Here is a 21,200-nt window from a genome sequence, read left to right as displayed (position 1 = left end):
GTAATTTCTTAAAAATTGTTAGTATATGAATAATGTCCCTTCCAGTCATATTCCCTGCCCCACCCAACTCAGCTTTAGTGTCTTGTCCATATTCAGTTAAAATTAAGAAGCAGCAAGACATCCCCTTGGAGAGCTTCTAATCATGGTCACCATCATCATCATCAAATGGAAAGACAGATGTAAAAGGAGAATATTTGCAGCCCAGGGTTGAAATGAGGGCTCCTTGGTGCTCTCTGAACTTGGTTGTTTGCTTGCAGACATTTCATTACCCAAACTAGGAAACAATATCAGTGCACTGATGATGTTACCTAGTTTCAATAATGAAACATCTGCAAGAAAACAATCAAAGAAATGCTATTCATTATTAATAACAATTTTCATTATTAAAGACATCATCAATTTCATTAAATATTTTGCTGGTAATTTTCATATTTATACAAATTAATTTCCACATCATTTTTGCTGTTGTTTTTAATCCGAGTTGATTTAACCATTTTTAAAATTATTTTAAAGTTGATTATTTCAGATGACCTCTACATTGCATTATTCTGAGGATGGAATTGGGCTTGGAGTTGGGTATGGTATCCTCTTTGGTATCCTTCTTTTTTTTAGAAAAACAACAACAAAATCTTATTCATCTAAAATAATCAACTTTTCCAAAATGCCCTAGAACCTAGAGGATACAATGTAAAATGTAGAAAATGATGGGAGGTAACACTCAAAATAGATTCTGCTTCCACTAAAGAAAGTAAACGGTACCCATCCATAAGTAACAAATACATGTATTAAATGGACTTTTTTAAAAAAATCAAATCTATATATATTGATATGCTATTATTATAATTAATTTTATAATAGTGAAAACTGAATTAAGTTGAACTCAGCTTTGGGTTCAGATTTTTCTTCATTGTGAAATAAATTAATGTATTTAACGGGAAAACTCTTGTATACAAGAATGCATCAGGAGAGTTAAATGATGTTAATAAATGTCACTCTAGGAAAGCTAATTGAAAGCATATCATTGTCAGTTACCAGGAAGTATAAGCATACTATCTATGGATGTTGTATCTCTAACTCTTAATATAACTTCATATACTTGAGATATTTAGAATGGTTGAATTGAGTATTTAACCTTCATATTTTTCAAAAGTGCAAACTTCATTTCGATTAAGGATAATTTTAGTAAATAGTGCTCACATTATTCAACATTTTCAGCTAGTTTATCCTTTGGTTTCTAAAAAAAACAACTACAGCAACCTGTTTTAATGTAAATTGAATTTGTTGGTCACTTGCCCAATTTACCTAGACATAGAATTAACTTCCCATCTAGCACCAAGTTTCAATAATGAGATGTTCATACAGTATTCTCTTGGCAATCTTATGTCTTCATTATTCATCTTTTGACAATGGGTTGTGATGAAGGAAGTGTGTTTTGCACAAAATTAAATACATTAATTCATATGCCTAATGAGGATTATGAAACACTGAAGATCTGATTTCATTTTAGTTAAGTTTTTAATTTAGCATCTATGATTTTTATAGCAAACGTTGAAGGTTAACTAATTTTAAGTGTACTAAGATATGTTAGCGTTCACTAAGGTATTAAATCCTATCACAGTGGATTTTTAAAAAACCACAAAATTACTTTTATATATAACAAATATTTTCTAAATCTTTTTACTTTTCCTTCCTTCCTTCCTTCCTTCCTTCCTTCCTTCCTTCCTTCCTTCCTTCCTTCCTCATATCCAGTTCCAAACTCAAATATACCTTAATTATAGATTAAGCACCTAGGTTGGGATGCATAAAGAAGACCTTCCTTCCTTCGTTCCTTCCCTTCCTCTTTCCCTCCCTCCTGCATTTTGCATAAAATGAAAACTAATAACTCAAGCCAAGGAAGGTGTGTGAGACAGTGCATTCTTTGACCTGAATATTAATGGACATCGTTCAAACTGGTAACCTAGAAAGGCTCTGAACATCATTAGCAATTCCCTAAAGATCAGATTTCTCAACACAAAATGAATATCATTGGATTCTTTCTAGCTTGGTGTAACATCATTCATAAGAATAAATGTGATTCATTGAACATAAAAGTTTGAAGACATGATCAAAATATGTTGGAGCGTTCATTTCTAAAACATGGAATAACACTTAGGAACTGATACAAAGGGGAGGGGAAAGGGTTACATTGAATAAAGCTTAGGGAGATGCTGTCCATTTGCGATGGTGGCAATGCTGTCCATAATTATCTGTGCTACATTTTGGATGATAATCCCTTCCCCCAGCACCTTCACTCATTTCATGTTGCTTAGCAAGCCCTGAATCCTAAATAGAAACTTTTCAAGGGCTGAGGGCTATAGAAAAACATGGGAGTCCTTCTTTCCGTGCAGTCTCATAGAGGTTTAATAAAATAAATAAATATATTCTTACAAATTGTGAATGGGAGCAAAAACGTCAAGACCATGGCTTTGAGCATACAGTCAAAACCCATTTTATGTATGCTATGTTGTTGATGCAAATAAAAGAAAGGAGGATTAGGGTTTCAATTGTCCTATCACAACCACCATACTGACTTTTTTGGCTTCTCTCCAACAAACGACTAGATGTGGAAAAGCCAAGGTGTTCTTTTCTGAACTGGATCTTCATTGCTAAACCAAGAGGAATTTTCCCATCCTAAATTGATAAATAACATTTTAGATTATGAAAAAAGTAGGTTTGACAAGCAAATACAAAATTGTATTGTTTTATTAAAGAAAAAGGCATTAAACAGTATCACAAAATAGTGAGCAACCTTATACTTAAACACGTATGAAATAACAGATGGCCTCTAGAATAGAGTTCCTGGCTTTCATGGACTAGAGAAAGCAGGCCTATGATAAAGAGTAAGAATAACAAATTAAAAGAAAGAAAAACCTGTATGTTATATATAAACCAGTTGTTGATAATGTCAGGAGTGGATCGTGTTGGAAAAGAATGTCATAAAAGAATACATGAAAGAAACGAGATTGACAGTATGAGTGCAAGAAGTAAAAGCATGAATTTTATGTGATAAGGTATTAAAAGCACTACTCTCTGGATGGAATGAATGGAAATACTGGCATCTGTGGGAAGGGCAGAATAGATACGGGAACATCATAACATAATCTCTGCCCTTTTTGTACTTGTCTCAGTGTCATGAGCCACAAATTTTTGATAATGCGTACAAATGAAAAATGATCATGAAGAGTACATGAAAGCTACTTGGAACAGTGTGAAAAGAATTAATGCTAGTATCATGTAGCACATGAATTACAACCATATGCAAATGGGAGCTATGAAATAGAATGCTTGGTAGAATGATGAAATGAAAGTAACTTCAAATGCGAAAAAAATGCATATAAGACAATGATGGCTGCAAAAGCCAAGGATGAGAGATAGATATTGTATAATATATGTAAATGATGTAAATAAACATCGTTGCAAATAATATAGTCAAAGAGAGCAAAGGAAAGTTACGTTTTAAAGTAAAGCAAGAAAAGCAGAGCGCTTTTATGGAAATAAAGCAAAGTTTTGAAAGTAGATGAAAAAGCTAAAAAGGAACTTCCAGAAGAATGAATGGAATTAAACGTAAAAGTGCTGAAGAGATGTGGAATGCAATTGTAGTGAAGGAATGATGGAAAGGGTATTTTAAAGGTTTTAATAGAAATGTTAGTCATATCTAATAAATTCTCAAGTGTCCAATAAAAAAATGATGAAAAGAAATCATACCTAAATGATTTGAGAATGTTGAAAAATGGTAAGGCTGCCACTAAAAATATATATATATATATCTTGGGGGCAGAAGATGCAATGTGATTAACATATATAAGGCTGCACACTGACAATTGGAAGAATTCTTTATTATTCAGCTTTACAAAACTATTAGGGTGCTTAATTTGTTTAGTGGGTCCAGGCGCGATGTCCTGTCAAGAGCGGATAATGGGTAAATCTGTTGTGTTCAGTACAGCTTTATGCCAAAAAAAAAGGGGGGGGATTGCAGATAATATTTTTGTTCATTTACCAATAATAGAGAAGGATGATTGTGTGAAAAAAAATACACTGGAGATTTATTAATTTAGAGAATGAGTATGATATGGTAGAATTGAATTATGGAATTTATTGCCTGGTTATGAAGTTAAAGGTTGGCTGCTGAGTACGATAAGAGAATTGAATGATGGTATATAAAAATGCATGAAAATAAATGGAATGGTTCAACATTTAGCAAGGAGTAAGGCAAGGAAGTTTGTGGAACAGCATAATTTTAGATTTTCTTCTAGTGAGGAAATCGTGTGATATATATTGGAAATTCATAAAAGACAGATGCTCCCTGTAAGTCTATAAGGATTTTTAAAATTGCAAAATTAAACTTTTAGAATGTTATTACTTCAGTGTATGGAAATATAGGAGGCTGCATGTGACAAAAACACTAAAAGAACCTCAGCATAATATCCCAGCCCACCATTCGTCTACTACCTGCATAAACTATTAGACCAGGGGTCGGCAACCTAAAAAAGAAAAAGAGCCACTGGGAACCGGTTCCATCACAAATTAAAAAAAGAGGGAGCCGCGTGCGTGTCCATGCACGCGCATGCGCAAAAAGTTTTTTTGCGCATGCGCGGACGCACGCGGCTGCCATTTTTAAAAAAATGAGATGGAACCGGTTCCCGGTTGCCCGATGGCGACGGCCCGTCTGCAAAGCTGCCGCTTTCGGCAGCTTTGCAGACGGGCCGTGGCAGCTTCCGCAAAGAGCGGCGCCCCTGCCCATTCCGAGAGGTGCGCGCGCACCTCTCCGAACGACCGGAGGTGCGCGCGCACCTCCCCAAACCTTTGGGGAGGTGCGCGCGTACCTCCGTGCGAAGGGGCAGCGGTGCCGCTCTTTCAGGAAGCCCGCCGCGGCCCGTCTGTGAAGCTGCCGAAAGCGGCAGCTTAGCAAACGGGCCGCGGCAGCTTCCGCAAAGAGCGGCGCCCCTGCCCATTCCGAGAGGTGCGCGCGCACCTCTCCGAACGACCGGAGTTGCGCGCGCACCTCCCCAAACCTTTGGGGAGGTGCGCGCGTACCTCCGTGCGAAGGGGCAGCAGCGCCGCTCTTTCAGGAAGCTGCCGAAAGCGAAGGGGCAGCGGCGCCGCTCTTTCAGGAAGCTGCCGAAAGCGGCAGCTTCCTGAAAGAGCGGCACCGCTGCCCGTTCGCGCGGAGGTACGCGCGCACCTCCCCAAAGGTTTGGGGAGGTGCGCGCGCACCTCCGGTCGTTCGGGGAGGTGCGCGTGCACCTCTCCAAACGGGCGGTGCCACTCTCCATTTGGAGAGGTGCGCGCGCACCACTGCCCGTTGGAAGAGGTGCGCGCGCACCGGGCGGCTGGGAGCCGCAAGAGACGGCTCAAAGAGCCGCATGCGGCTCCGGAGCCGCAGGTTGCCGACCTGTGTATTAGACTGAGCAACTGATAGTGAATGGCACCCCTTTCCATAAAACACAGAAACATGGCCAGAAAAGATAGAGCTGTTTGCAAAATATTAGAAGGCCCTGTCACAATTAGAAACTATCAGGCAAAAGAAAATGTCTGCCTGAAATCAGTAACAGTTCACAATACTTGGCCTGGTGTTAGACAGTTGTGATGCTCGGTTCAGTTCCAAGATCTTCTTTTGAGGTATTTAAGCCAAGATCAATCCTTCACATTCTAAACCATCTTTCAAGCCCTTAGAGATGAGCCCTATTTTAGGACCTTCAGGAGGTAAAAGAAGCAATTAATGTATCCTCTTCTCCAAAAGAAAGCTACTGTAAGATAAATTAGAACAGTTGTGAACCAGAACGAAACTCCCTTGATACAAATGCTATTATTTGCAGGTGGGAAAAATAATCTTCAGAGTCTTTTTTGCAGCTAGTACTTACTTCCGTGTTAGTTACACAGCAGGGCACAGAGTAGGAGAAGAAGTCAATAAAAAAAGAAGCAGAATTTCTAAATTTACAAGGTATACCAAATGTCAGGCCTATGGATCAATTACAATATGTTTTCTTAATTTTATTTTATTTTTTTTCCAGAGAAAATGTTATTGCACATTTGTTTGATGTACCTGTTCAGGTGTCAAACAAGGAAGGAGTGTTTAAAAGAAATGCTAACCAGTTTGATAAATTATATAACATAATTTATATAATTACGTCTATGGGGGCCTAACTTTTGATACACCCTGTATTTTATATTTTCTTAAAAAGATATGTCTACACTGTAGATAAATCTCTGCATTTGTTAAGTAAATCCATTGAAACAGATCCATTTGCATTTTGTTGGGGTCAGAATATTCAAAATAGAGATGTTGAAGGAAAATGTCTTCTGTTAACAGGTACTCAGAAAATGGTAGCATAAGATATGATCAAATGGGTTATAATGATAATTTTACACTATGCATGAGAGAAGAGAGCCTTTTATTCTACCTTTAAAGGGAAAAAAGATTTCTTTCTTATATAAACCTCTTTTTGCACAGTTTCCTCCTCATTTCCTGATTCTCTTATACATAATGTTACAAAGCAAAAGTCAGGCATTGTAGAACTGACACAGGTAGTTCTATGGATCGTATATGTGTCTTTCTGTTGAAATATTATGCTTGAACAAGTCTTAGCAGATTGTCTCCATGAAATCAGGAAAGAATTTGCACAGATGAAATCCACACTAAATCTTGAGAATCCCTTTTTGTGTACTCTTGATTTTTCTTTAATATAAACTAGTTGTTGTAAGATCAGTTTTTCTCGTCTCTTGTGGTATGCAGTGAGTTTCTTAATGCTTGAAAAAAATCTCCTTTTCAAAGTTATGTGCACCATTAGAACTATTTTCCCTCCTTTGTATTATGTGGTATATGTATACTGGCAAAACAGTAGCAGGAAATCTCCACTGTTATTGCTGCAACTATAATATAATATTAAAACGCATTTTTAGCATGAATGATTTTATTGTTACCTTCCTCTTCAGTGATTTTAACATACATTGTAGTTTTCAAATCTTACTGAACGCAGTAAGGGTATGTTTTCTTTTCTTTAATGCTATTTTCCTATAGGAGAAAAATGGAAATGAAATAGCTCTCAAATTTTAATTAATCTGCAGCTATCTAACTGCCTGATTCAGTGAGACATGTTAATGTCTGGGCAGGAAGGTCAGATACAAGTTGTGACAATATTTGCACTCAAATTAGACTAAGATTACAGCATCTTACCCAATATGAATATAAATATTGACATATCTTTCATCTTCTATGTTACAAATGCTCTTTCATTTACCAGAACCACCTACTGCTAAAGGAGATGAAGTTGTATAATAATTTTAAAAATGGATAAGAGTCACATACAGATGATATTAAACACAATTAAAATATAATTGTGTGCATTATTATGCGCATATAGTATTGCATAGCCTTCAAGCAACCATACTTACCTTGGATACCCTGACTACTGGCCTTCAAATACAAAAGCTTGAAGAAAAAATTACATTATCTTTCTTGTGGGTATAAGGCTAACAAACCTTATAGCAAAGATCTCGATGACTTTGTTGTTGTTGTTAGTTGCAAAGTCATGTCTGACCCATCGCGACCCCATGGACAACATTCCTCCAGGCCTTCCTGTCCTCTACCATCTTCTGGAGTCCATTTAGGCTCACGCCTACTGCTTCAGTGGCTCCATTCAGCCACCTCATTCTCTGTCGTCCCCTTCTTCTCTTGCCCTCAATTTTTCCCAGCATTAGGCTCTTCTCCAGTGAGTCCTTCCTTATCATTAGGTGGCCAAAGTATTTGAGTTTCAACTTCAGGATCTGGCCTTCTAAAGAGCAGTCAGGGTTGATCTCCTCTAGGACTGATCGGTTTGATCGCTTTGCAGTCCAAGGAACTCGCAGGAGTCTTCTCCAGCACCAGAGTTCAAATGCCTCAATTCTTTGGCTCTCAGCATTTTTCAGCCTTGACTACTATGGTGCAAACAGGTTAGAATTTTACCACTTTCTGGGGTTCATCTAACTTCCTTGCAGCCCAGATCTAATCGTCATAATAAAGTATTTACAATACTATGACATAATTGCATTAATTAATATAATAGTTACTGAATTAAGTGAGAGAGAAATGATTTTCTCTTGGACATAACCCTTATTTTTTATATACCTTTGAATCTATCAGGCTTCCCTCTAAAATAATTGATAAGGACACCCAAATGAAATACGGTAGAGAGATTCTTGTAATTCACTTAGGCTACATGAATATTCAAAGACCATGAATCTTCTCTTAGGTTTTGGGGGAAGAGATGAAATTCCAGTTATTTACAGTAAATGTTTTTCTTCAAACAGGTCTACAGAGAAAGCAGTTATTTTTGTAACCAGTGACTCCAGGGCTCAGCAATACTCCAAGGAAGAGTTGGGTTTCAATGAACTATAGTACAGTTCATTCCTGTCGGAGATGGGCATTTTATTCTACCTTGCCTTAGGATATACAGTAACATGAGTTAAGCTTTAATTAAGTCAAGAATTAAATTACTCTAATTAAGCCAAGAAATCCCATAGTTGGGCTCCTACAATGTTTAATCAAAACTAGGGAAAACCTGACTTTTGTGACTATTTAGAACAGGGGTGTCAAAGTGCCGGCCCGTGGGCCAGTTTCATCATACCGAAGCCGCGGCCACCTCATTGCCGGCAATGCAAAAAGAGTCGCAATACGTCATGGTACATCACGTGATGTGGCAAGTTTGACACCCGTGATTTAGAAGAATGATTTTCTTACTTTTGACATGTTACATTCTTAATATTGCTTTATTTTTGTTGTGGAATTTTTTTCTTTATTTTAGTTCAGTTGTAAGCTGCCCATGGCTGCAATTTGAGAAAGTCCCAAATTAAGAAAACGACAGTCCCAAGCTAGATGGCAGGAAAGGGGAAGAAGTTTAGGATAGCCACACTTGAATCTCACATGTTCCATTTTGTAAGTAAGAAAATCATAGCTTTAGTTTGGCAAGATTCTGTCCATTAGGTATAAAGCAGATAATTGGACTCGATTGGACCTCACTGTGCCATCTCTGGGTTTGGGCCTGACAAGCCATTAGGACCTCGCCTAATGGAATGTTTATATGCCTCATGATATTAGCACTAGAGTGACAACATTGTTCCTATGATAGAATTCTTCTGCATTATAAATCCGGTACAAGGGAAAAACAATTTTTCCACAATAAATTTCAGCCAGGTCTCATACTTACTTCTAATAAATGCATCGGGGAATGTTTGGGGGAAAAATGGTCATGCAACTAGTGGAGTTTGCTTTGAGGACTGGCACAGTAAGGGTACATGCTATTTCCAATCCCAGTCCTTCCAAACCCATGTGAAACAGACTTGCCAATCCCAGACTGTTGATCACACAATTTACCAGCCATTTGTCTTCCTCTTGTTAACAAGTAGGGCCTGCAAATAAGTCAGCCATTCAGTGCTTTCCCAAGCAAATGTACTCCCAGAACAACAACAAAATCCCCTCATCTCTCCTTCAAATCAAAATGTAAATTAAATAAAATGCAAGCCATATCCTTGTCCTCTCATCTCTTATTTTCAGCACATGCTATGTTTATTTGGCAATTTGCAAAACTGCTGCAATTTCAAAGGGAGGAAGATGCCCGGCTCTACGCCGTGGTTCCTTCTGTATTAAAAATGAGAGTTGTCACAACATTATCAATTTTGTAATCAGGCCATGTTATAACTGTGGCTGAAGTGGGAATGAATAGGAGCTCAGTTCTAAGGAAATGCATACTTTTTCAGCTGCCCGGGGCACACCCACTTTGCTGAAATAATAAAAATTATCCCTCCACACTTCGCAGAAAAGGAGTGTGTGAAAAGGAAATGAAAAGCCACACATCCTCTTGCAAACAAAAAGCCTTCTTGCCTATTTCATTCCTGCTACTCTATGGCCGTGCTGAGCCAGCTGATTCTCAGGAGCAAGGGTGAGCCAGAGTTCCCTCTAATAGGGAAGCGGGTTGCCCGCAATCTCTGCTGAGGTTCACCTTACAAAAAAAAATGAGTTCATTTTTGCAGCTGACCGGCTAGAAACAAATGAGCTTAGTGGCCGAACTCAGTCAGTGATGCCAGAGCACAAAGGTCTCGGCTTTTGCTGGCACAGAATAGTTCATGTTCAAGTGCCCTATAAAAAGGAGATTCTTAAATTAATGCTTCTTGAGAAGAAATATACAGTAAAGAATTATGGGTAGAAATGTATGCTTATGAAACATTAAGATACTGTGTTGCGGTCCCACTGCACTTTCAGTCAGCAGCACTTTAAGGAAGGCTGTGGAAAGATATTTTGTACCATAGCTAATCATTAATATATAAGACACTCGGTCATAAGCTAAGAAAAATAGAAAAGATAATCAAATAGTAGATGTGAGAACTATGGAAATATTTAAAATGCATCACCTGGCTGAGACCAAATAAAATAGCTGTTAGTTGTCATAAAACAGAGTAAAGAAAAATGTTGACAACTGAGGACATTTAGATATACTTGCATAATAAAAAATGCATTTATTTTTTTATATTACAGAGGAAACGGAATTGGAGTGGGTTGCAATGGGTTTGCTAGGCAAAACCATACATCAGAGATGAGCTGAGATCAAATTTTCATAGCTGCAGGGCAAAATTTAGTTATTGACTGAATAATATTAGTCCAGCAATCTGAGAGGAAAAGTGAATGTATACTTATTTTCTCTACTTGATAAATCCTTTCAGAAAGGCAGAATTAAGTTAAGCTTATATGCTCCTGTAAAAGTTCCAGCATTTATTTATTTATAACATTTATATGGTTGCCAATTCAACCGAAAGAACTCTGGATGGTTTTCAGAAAATTCAGCAAAACATAATGGCATGAATACAAAATCACACTACATATATTGATAAATAATAATAAAAGGTGATCCTAAATAAAAGGACACCATCTTCCAATCAGGGCTACAACACAAAAATCCAGAGAAAGAAGCAGTTTTTGACAGCCTTTCTAAAGGCCAGCAGGGTGTGGTCAGGCTCTTTTATGATCTTGCTAGCTTCATTGTAGATTTCAGGGTTTCCTATGAAAAGCCAGTAGGGTCAGTTTATCCATGAGATTTGATTTGAACGATGAGTGAAAATTACCTATTGTTACAGATAGTTACAATAGAGTTCAGGATTTCGTCATAAGTTGAGGCATGTGACCAGACTCAATTTTACAACTATTTTTATGATGTTCACCATGTTTATAAATCAAATCACATGGTCATTAAGCGACCTATGTATTTGTTAAGTGAATCCAGCATATGCAATGGGTATTATTTGCCATTTTCTGCCAGAATGTCGCAAATCATGGGTCATGTGACCACAACCGCAACCAATTGTAAACGTGAGCAGCACCTGAAATACAATTACTTGGAATTGATCATTTAAGTGGAATTCTTATCTCCCAGATTCACAAAACATTATAGAAACATCAGAAACTGAGGGCAGAAAAAGACCCAGGGATCTATCAAATCTGCCCTTTGGATTGTTTGTTTGTTTGTTGTTTCCTTTTTAATTTATGTATTTATTGTTTTTATATTTTTATATTTTTATATTATTATTATTATTATTATTATTATTATTATTATTATTATTATTTTGTTTATTTATTTATTTATTTATTTATGTATTTATTTATTTATTTATTTATTTAGTAAGATGATAGACGTGTGTTTATTCCAAGTTGGTTTAAACTCAGTTACTGATGACTGACCCATTATCTTCACTGGAAATTGATTCCAAGTTTCCACTACACGTTTTGTGAAGTAATAGTTTCTAACATTATCCCTAGACAATTAAAAAAAAACTTGATCTGTTTTATTACCACTGATGGACCAATTATACTCTTTTGTTTTCTTTAGAGAGGCTTTGAAGCAAACATCCAGAAACCATTATGTAAACAAAGTGGAGAGTAGCATTCCTTAAGTCCTAGGAAGGGAGAGAATATTAAGAGGAGTCATACTGACTCCTTCCTGATTCACTGGGTTATAAGAGGGAGAGGAGAAGAAGCACTATGATTCTGGTAAGAGTGCTATCAGCCCTTTGAGGTGGACCAGAACAGGAAACAAGTCTCCAAGGAGATCTACTGAGACAAGCTCTAATAATAGAATCTGGCAAATCTGACTGTGATTCTCTTCTTCTCCTTCTTATCATCCAATGTACTTTGTCACCTCCAAAATATTTTTTTCTCTTTTTGTCATTTTAATCTCTTGTCCCTTTATTAATTAATACATAACTTTTCAGATTGGTGTATTTCTTTTTATTAACGGTTTCTGTGTCAGATATGGCACTTTATGGCAATAATACATCTTTACTACTGTGGGAGGACAGCACTCCCCAGAGAAAGAAATATTTTGGGAATATTAAAAGGTAGAATATTATATTTCCCCAAAGGATCTTAAAGGCAGAAAAGCAGGCCCAGTTTTTCTTAATAGCCCCAAGCAGAAACTAGGCAGAGGCAGGTCTGCAGAAATGCAGATTTGATAACCCTATTCAGAAAGATTGGAGCCAGGAAGCTAGAAGCTGATGAGATTAGAAAGACAAAGACCCCTAAAATCTACATACCCCACCCAAACTCTAAAGACATGACCTTTAGGATATAATAGAATTAACCCATCATCAGAATACGAAAAGGAGACACTGAACCTCAGGTCAAAGTTCATACCACAGGAACAGGAACTCCAAAGACAAAAGCCCAAGAAGGTATAAAAACCCATCACTCCCAGCAACATGTGGTCAGCTTTCCCAGAGCCACATTTCTGTCTGGCATTGCTCTTCAATAAACTACATCCTTCTTTCTAAAGCAGTCTCCATTTTGTTTACTCCCGGCTTCGACTGGACCCCGATGAAGATTTTTCTTTCAACACTGCTCAAACTCTGCCATCTAAGAAAAAAGGCTACTTACTGGATTAAAGAAATATGCATAGTAAATAAAACAAAAATAGAAAGTTATTTTATGGCTATACCTCAGACCTATAGCACTTGAAAATAGATCTGGGCTTTGATTACAGCATATTTTACATGTTTGTAAATCCCTTAAATATTTTCCACTTGCATTCTAATCTCCACTTAATTTGAGGGAAAAATCAAGCTCATATTTTAATCTGTGAATCTCTGAAGATAGCCTTTGTTTTATTACAATGGAACCCTTTCCTGAGTCAGAACTGATTATGAAAACAAAAGAAAACTACATTTTAAATCAAAATAATAGTTGGAATTGTAACTCTGCAGTTTAAAAGTGTCATAATAGAATTAAATCAACCATTCTATTCAGAACTCATTCATATTGTTCATTAGAAGCAGGAATTTAAAAATTTGAGTGATCCAGTTACCTGAAATGACCATCTGCCATCTTCAGGATCTTTTGAAATCATTATCTCTAGTTTATGCAGACAATCAGGCATATGAAGACATGTTGCACAATGGAGAATAATTGTGCATTCTGTCATTAAGGCATGTTTATGCTACCTCTTGGCCCACCAAACACAAATGTATTTCTGTGCAATGTTGGTATTATCTCTCATAATACATAATCTTACCAAATTGTCTCTCCCAATCTTTTAACACAGTTTAATCCAATGTTGTGTCCCTGTTTTAAAATTAACTTATTCTTTGAGTTGCTACGGCTCAACAGACATGCTATAGCCAGCCAGCTAAGGACCAAACCAGGTGTTATAGTGACAGGCACATTGATTACAAGTGACCACTAATAAATTAGTATGTAGGTAAGCAACAAAGGAGAATGGAAGGACATCATGGAGGGATGTTAAACGAAACTCTGGTAAATGAAACTTTGGCAGTAGAAATAATTCTTGCTGCAGAAAACAGCATATGAATAAAACAATGACTAGTAAAAGCCTTGTGATGCAGGAGTTTTTGCTTATCCATACTGGATTTTAATTCATCCCATCAGTCCCTACACTGTAATAATTTGACCTGACCCACATACAAGCAATTTATCATCAAAACACCCTATTTTGTTCCCACCAAAACAAAAGCTATAAAGCAAAATATTTACATATTTCTGTGCTCCTTATCTGCTCTTCCTTAATATGTTGATGTCAGAAAAATGCAGGAGGAATGGTTTAACATAAGAGGTGAAATTGATATGTCTACCGACTTTACAGAAACCCTACCAAGGACTTTATGCAAGTCTAAATTTGGAAGTGCTAAAATCCATTGGAAGTGCAATCCATTAATTACAGGATTCATTATTCATGGAATATAGAAAATTCTTCGTCTGATACTACAGGAAAACAGAAACTCTTTGCCCGCCTGTTAATAAACATTTCCCTCTACGTTGTCTCTTGCTCACGAATGGTTTGTGTATTTTGGTATCTGCAGACTGAAGAAGTCCTGAAGATTGATGGAGGGCCATGCTATTCAAACAGCAGGCGTTGCTGAGACAGAAGCTCCTTGTGCTAGGCAGCCTTGCTATTGGAAGCCTTCTCTATCTAGTTGCCAGAGTTGGGAGCTTGGATAGGTAAGTCTTTAAATTAGCATGTGCCGGTGACATCAATACTTATAAATGGCTGTAGGTGCTTTCCCCACCCACCCCCAGCCCCACGCCAATTTCCTCCTAAGCTTTGAATATAATTGAATAGGTTTCCAGCTCTTTGTCTCACTGCTGGCGTTTAAAAAGACAATCTGCTGTAGTATTGATTTTCATTATTAGTTTCCTTCTGTATGAAGACGGGGAAGGCACAGGGAAACTGAAGGAGCATTAGCTTGCTGAACCCAGTACATTGGTCCACGTCCACTTATATTCCAGGTGGACTAGCATTTGTGTTCAGAAGGCATGTAAAGCAGCATACTGTACTGTAAACACATCACCGTGATAGGTCAGCTTTTGTGCGCAATAGCAGGCTAACTTTAAGTTTCAATAAACAGTAGTATTTTGTACATATTCTTTTCTGATATTTATGGGTGAGCAATTAATATGGTACAGCAGTAGTTAAACTTGTGCACAAGCCTACAAAGTTTGTCAGTTTTGGATCTTCTTGCACTAGAAAGATTGCTGGGGGATATAGAGCATGTTTTAAACCCTGTTAATTAGATTTTGGTCGGGATTTTTTTCCCCCTTGAAACAGATATAGTGAATGGAAAGATCTTGCTGGAAATGATTATTTCCATGGCAGTTGTGAGACATAAAACTATGCCAGTTTTGTTTATTATTCCTGTTAATGCCCAACATTGTTGGCTTTGAATTACAGGAAACAACTATTTGCAATTTCATATGGAATATGGAACTAAGACTCAATTACCAAACTTTTTTTTTCTGTTTTATGATAGTTAAGTTGCTCCAAGAAATGGTAAAATTAAAAGAAAGTCTATCTGATGAAAGATTTATATATCAAAGTTGCTTTCTGAAATCCATTTGGAAGCAATTAGTATCCTAAAATGGTAATTAAAATTATGCACAATATTGTAAAACCTCCATTCAAAAACAGCATACCAGGCTGAGACTGTATTTAGATGGTAAAGGAGCAAACATAAACATTACATGCATTTAGTCAATTATTGGTGTGTTATTTCTTAGATCCAGTTGCATTAATGCCAAATTCACATGAGTTGTATAAAAAATTAAAGTCACTGGTTGAAAGAGAAAAGGAAAAACAAAGCCAAGATGATTAACTATTTATACTTACATTTAGGGCTTATCTTTCTTCATCATGGAATGCTAGTTAGCATTTATAAGATCCAGATGGGTTCCCATTTGGACACTGGATACATGTAGAGCTGCTTAATTTTATCTCAGTCATTATACTTGTGTCACCAAATCATATTGTGTGATCCAGAGTATGAGTTCTATTACCCCACAGTGTAAAGCAAGTTCATCCCCCATGCTGCACCAAGGATAGGCAAGCAAGCACCGAACAAAATGAACTAGCAACTTAGCTGTCAGGACTGCATTGTGTCTAGCAGGCGTAGATTTCCCTGACATTGTATATACCATATGCTAAATAACCCCACAGCCTATGCAGTTTGCAAGCTATGCATAAGGTTTATTAAACAAAATGAATAAGACTTGTCTGTATCTCCAACACTTTATGCATATTAGGACAACAGGCATGTTGGTTAAGATGGTTGTGTAGCCCCTTCCAATTAGTTTAGTTTTGTCTCTTGTAAGATACAGTGTTTGTTCTAGTGGATAAGAATATATGTAAGTTACGGTTGAATTGTGGAGCCATTGCTTCTCTTTAAGATTGATTGTTTGCTTGCAGACATTTCATTGCCTGACCAGGTTACATCATCAGTGCTTGTGAATGTAAGGTTTGCTCCCTGTTTATATACAGTAGCTTGCTCTGCCAGTGTTGGTGGGGGTGTGGTTTTCTCCTTGGTACTTCTTGGATTAAGTTTTTTGTTGTTGTTTTTGCTTGATTGTTTGTCTGATATTAATTCCTGCTTATCTGGGTGTAGATTGCCGGAGTAGAAGACAACATATGTAGCTCACAGTTGAACCACGAAGACCTTGGTGCTCTGGTGCAGAACTTTCATTAGCCAACTAGGTAACATCAGTGATCATGTTACCTAGTCAGCTAATGAAACATCTGCATGCAAACAACTAACGTCAGAGAGCACCAAGGTTTCCACATTTTTTATTATGTCTTTTGCATGGTATATACATGAGGTTTACCCCATGTGTCTATTGATGGCTAATTTATCTGAAAGCCAAGATTCCAGGAATTCCCCAGCATTTTAAAAGTTTATTTGGTTTAGGATGCTGTTTCCCAATTGAAACTATGGTTGAGTCTGTCCATCTGGGGAGAGATTGAAGAGTTTTCATTGTGTCTTCTGATTGCTACTTGGTGTTTATATATGTCCTCTGCTACAATAATAACAACAACAACAACAACAACAACAAAGTTGGAAGGGACCTTGGAGGTCATCTAGTCCAGGGCTTTTCAAGCAGTGGTACGGGTACTAACTGTGGTACATTGGTACCTGGCAGGCAGGTGGTACACGACCATCCTATAAAAGTGGTAGTGGGGGAGGGGAATGAGCTGAACCAGTGGCAGCACCGCACAAGCCTGAGTGACAGATGGCTGGAGCTACAGGGCTGTCAAGAGCCCGGCGCTGATCCTGGCGCTTCTGCTGAGACCAGAGGAAGCGCCGATCAGCTGGAATGCTTCAGCATCTCCAGGGTCTTGTGATTTACATTCAGATACTTGGCAACTGATTCATATTTATGACGGTCAGTGTCCCAGGGTCATGTGAAGTGACAAAGCCTGCTGCAACCACCCAGAAGATGGGGGCAATAAAAACCAAACACCGCCCAACCCCAACCCCTGCTGCCAATCCTCAGCAGAAATGTTCACAACAATGAAAACCTCGGACAGGAGGAAGAGCGCTACTGGGTGGGCAGGCAGGTGTCTTGCTAGGCTGTGGCTTGGGGGAGCACTTTTTCCAGTGCCATTGTAACTTCGAACAGTCACTAAGCAAACTGTTGTAAGTCGAGGACTACCTGTACTTCATCTCTTTTTTCCTTTTTTTTTTGGTCATCAAGTTTTTGACATGTTCCTAGGCAACTGGTGGTACTCAGATATTGCCATATCCTAAAAGTGGTACAATGGGTGAAAAGGTTGAAAAGCCCTGATCTAGTCCAACCCCCTGCTCAGGCAGGAAACCCTATACCATTTCAGACAAATGACTGTCCAGTCTCTTCTTAAAAACTTCCAGTGTTGGACCATTCACAACTTCTGGAGGCACTGATTAATTGTTCTATCAGGAAATTTCTCCTTAGTTCTAAGTTGTTTCTCTCTTTGATTAGTTTCTATCCATTGCTTCTTGTCCTGGCTTCAGGTGCTTTGGAGAATAGCTTGACTCCCTCCTCTTTGTGGCAACCGCTGAGATATTGGAACACTGCTATCATGTCCCCCCTCATCCTACTTTTCATTAAACTACACATACCCAATTCCAGCAACCGTTCCTTATGTTTTAGCCTCCAGTCCCCTAATCATCTTTGTTGCTCTTCTCTGCACTCTTTCTAGAGTCTCAACATCTTTTTTACATCGTGGTGACCAAACCTGGATGCAGTATTCCAGGTGTGGCCTTACCAAGGCATTGTAAAGTGGTATTAGTACTTCACGTGATCTTGATTCTATCCCTCTGTTAATGCAGCCTAGCACTGTGCTGGCTTTTTTAGCAGCTGAAGCACACTGCTTGTCTCTACAGTGGAGACAAGCACACTGCTTGTCTCTCCTACATAGTGGCTGTTATCACATTATACTGCATTTTATAGATGACTCCTTTTTTGTGTTTTTTTCTTGTTGGCCTAGTGAATCTTTTCATTTAGTTTATTTTAGAGTGCTTTAGTTGGTTTGTGTGCTATGATGATGCCCTTTTTAATAAAGTTGAGTGGATATCCATTTTGTTGGAACATGTATAGGTAGTATATTACCTTTTTCGAGTGTTATGGTTGTTGCAGTGGGTTTGTATTTGTCTGAATAATGTTCTTACACAGTTTCTTTTATGAAAGATAGGGTTGTTTCTTTGGAGCGCTTGGTTAGGATGGGTTGTTTTTCACCTACCACACTCATTAGCACTTGATGATATTACCTATTCAAGAAATGAACACCTGCAACCAACAACCAACCTCAGAGAGCACCAAGGACTCCACAATGTTTGTTCTTTTGGTCAACCATCTTCTTTTTACATGCACATTTTAAAAAAAATTCTTTTTATTGTGCTGTCTAGATTTGCCCTGGCTTTCCTCCCCAGGAGCAAGTGTCTTTTAATTTCTTGGCTGCAGTCCCTGTCTGCGGTGATCTTGGAGCCCAGGAAAATAAAATCTGTCACTACCTCCATTTCTTCCCCATCTATTTGCCAGGAATTGAGAGGGCCGGATGCCATGATCTTGGTTTTCTTAATGTTAAGGTTCAACCCATGTTTTCCACTCTCCTTCTTCACTCACAACAAGAGGCTCTTTAGTTCCTCTTCACTTTCTGCCATTAGAGTGGTATCATCTGCATATTTTAGGTTGTTGATATTTCTTCCGGCAATCTTACTTACAACTTTTGATTCATCTAGCCCTGCCTTTTGATTCTTCTAGCCCTACCATCATCTACCATCAAAATCCTACATTGTGAAAATATGCAAAATGGTCCCAGGCAATTATGTAGATACATAGAGTGGACAGAAATTTCTTCTTGTCTCATGCTGGAACTTGGCCTATGACCTGAGGCATGAAATTTAATTACTGTAACCTTTTCCCCAATCTAGGCTTGCCTGGCTACAAATGTTATTAATGGTCATAAAATTATCCAGACATAGTACTTGACTCTTGAACTTCTGCAATGGTGACTTCCAGAGGATCCATATATACATACGCTAATGGGAAAAAGGAATGATGTTATTTTCCTCTCTCATTGCGCTTGATGGATATGTAGTCATCAGTGAATTCTATCCTGATGATCCCAAAGTCTGGATATCCTTTCTCTGTAATATCTCTTTCACCCACTGAAACAGATCTTGGGGCACGTTAATGGTAGACCTTCTATATCCCAGCTGCTGGAGCTATACAACTCGGTGTTTGCATTGTGGCATGAGCACTACTCAATCAATAGAAAGCAGTGGTTACAGAACAGCTAAGAATTGTGTTAGAGGATTAGATATGAACAATGAAGTCAGGTAATGAAGCCAAAGAATAACAGCATCTCACTTTCCCTCCCATTTAAGTCCCCCTCTGATGTAAGCCTCTGTCCTTTGTAAGGCCCATATTTCTATTGGATATCTCTTCCCTGCTGAGGCTGATTGCTCTAAATCAGATGGGCACGGAGAGCCCAGACTTCTCAATAGTTCTTAGAACCCCTTCCTACTAACAATGAGGTGTGGCATGGTTTCCTGCCATTTTGAGGCCAGAACATATTGGTTAAAAACTGTAGAAAAAGTTTCCAGATAGGCTTAATGTAGTTTTAGAAGAACAAAGAAAACCCTCAAACCTCTCTCCAAAATCAGGGAAAAGCAGAGCAGAAAAAAAGGAAATTTCTGTCCCTAGCATGGCATGAACAAACTCCATCCAGCTTCTATTATCACCCTACTTACCACCCTGCAGTCCTGAAGTAACCAGGCTCTCCAGTCCCCCAGCTCTAAATTACAGATCTATGGTGTACTGCATAGAATGGCCAATTCCTTTCTTGAAAGGCTTGCTATATGGTGAGCTGCTTTTCATGAAGCTGCATCATTCATCCACGTTTTCATCAGTTTATTTCTGGCCAAAATTGACATTTCATATTTCCTTTAAAAAAAAAAACCTGAGGTCCTCAGGTAGGATTCCGATGCTCTAGAACAGGGGTAGGCAACCTTGGCTCTTTTATGACTCGTGGACTTCAACTCCCAGAATTCCTGAGAGTAAAGGGAGAGGTTTCCATCCTGAGCCATGCTGGGAGTTGAAGTCCATGAGTCATAAAAAAGCCAAGGTAAGCCTACCCCTGCTCTAGAATAAAGCAGGTGCTCCAGGTTCTGTAGTTCTTTAGCCACTATTCCTTTCCTTAGCACCAGTGCAGGACAAGTGAGAATTTCACAGAAAGTGTATTAGAAGACAACATACAATTATGAAAATATACAAGTGGTGAAAATCTCTACAAATGAGCCAGCAAATGTTTGAAAAATTCTTTAAAAAATTATTGCTGGTTACAGCAAACCTCCTTTCCATGCTGAAGGGAATCGACAACTGGCAGATGATCTGAACGTTTTTTACTGTAGGTTTGAGAGGAAACCACTGCCAACTAACGCCACCATCTCCATCACAGGTACACCAACAACAGCCAAGCCTCCTACAACTGACCCCATCCCTTTGGGCCCCCTAACTCTGGTGATCACAGAAAAAGATGTGTGAGATCTATTTCACAGACAAAGCCAGGAAAAACACCAGGCCCAAAGTTACTCCTTCTTGCTTGAAAGCTTGTGCTGACCACCTGGCCCCCATCTTCACCCGCATCTTTAATAAATCACTAGAGATGTGTTACGTTCCTTCTTGCTTCAAACCCTCTATCATCCCAGTGCCAAAGAAACCCTCCATCAAGGAGCTGAACAACTACAGACCAGTTGCTCTGACATCCGCAGTTAGGAAAACCCTTTCAGGTGCTGGCCCACCTGAAAAACATCATGGATTCACTGTTAGACCCCTTGCAATTTGCCTACCGAGCAAAAAGATCAGCAGATGATGCTGT

At 38.4% G+C, this 21,200-nt stretch overlaps 1 protein-coding gene across 1 annotated transcript in view; it reads left to right on the top strand.

Moving 5' to 3' along the window:
* The window catches only part of HS3ST5 (heparan sulfate-glucosamine 3-sulfotransferase 5), a 159,338-nt gene that overhangs the window by 126,322 nt on the left and 11,816 nt on the right, over positions 1-21,200 (top strand). Inside the window, exon 3 of the mRNA XM_083349802.1 lies at positions 14,374-14,512. Coding sequence (XP_083205928.1) covers positions 14,406-14,512 — 107 coding nt within the window. The 5' untranslated portion in view covers positions 14,374-14,405. The remainder of the gene's footprint in view (positions 1-14,373; positions 14,513-21,200) is intronic.

This window comes from Vipera ursinii, assembly GCF_947247035.1.
Source record: "Vipera ursinii genome assembly, chromosome: 1".
NCBI classification, from domain to species: Eukaryota; Metazoa; Chordata; class Lepidosauria; order Squamata; family Viperidae; genus Vipera; species Vipera ursinii.
The sequence above is the reverse complement of the archived record's forward strand: the minus strand, read 5'-3'. Positions and strand labels throughout refer to the sequence as shown.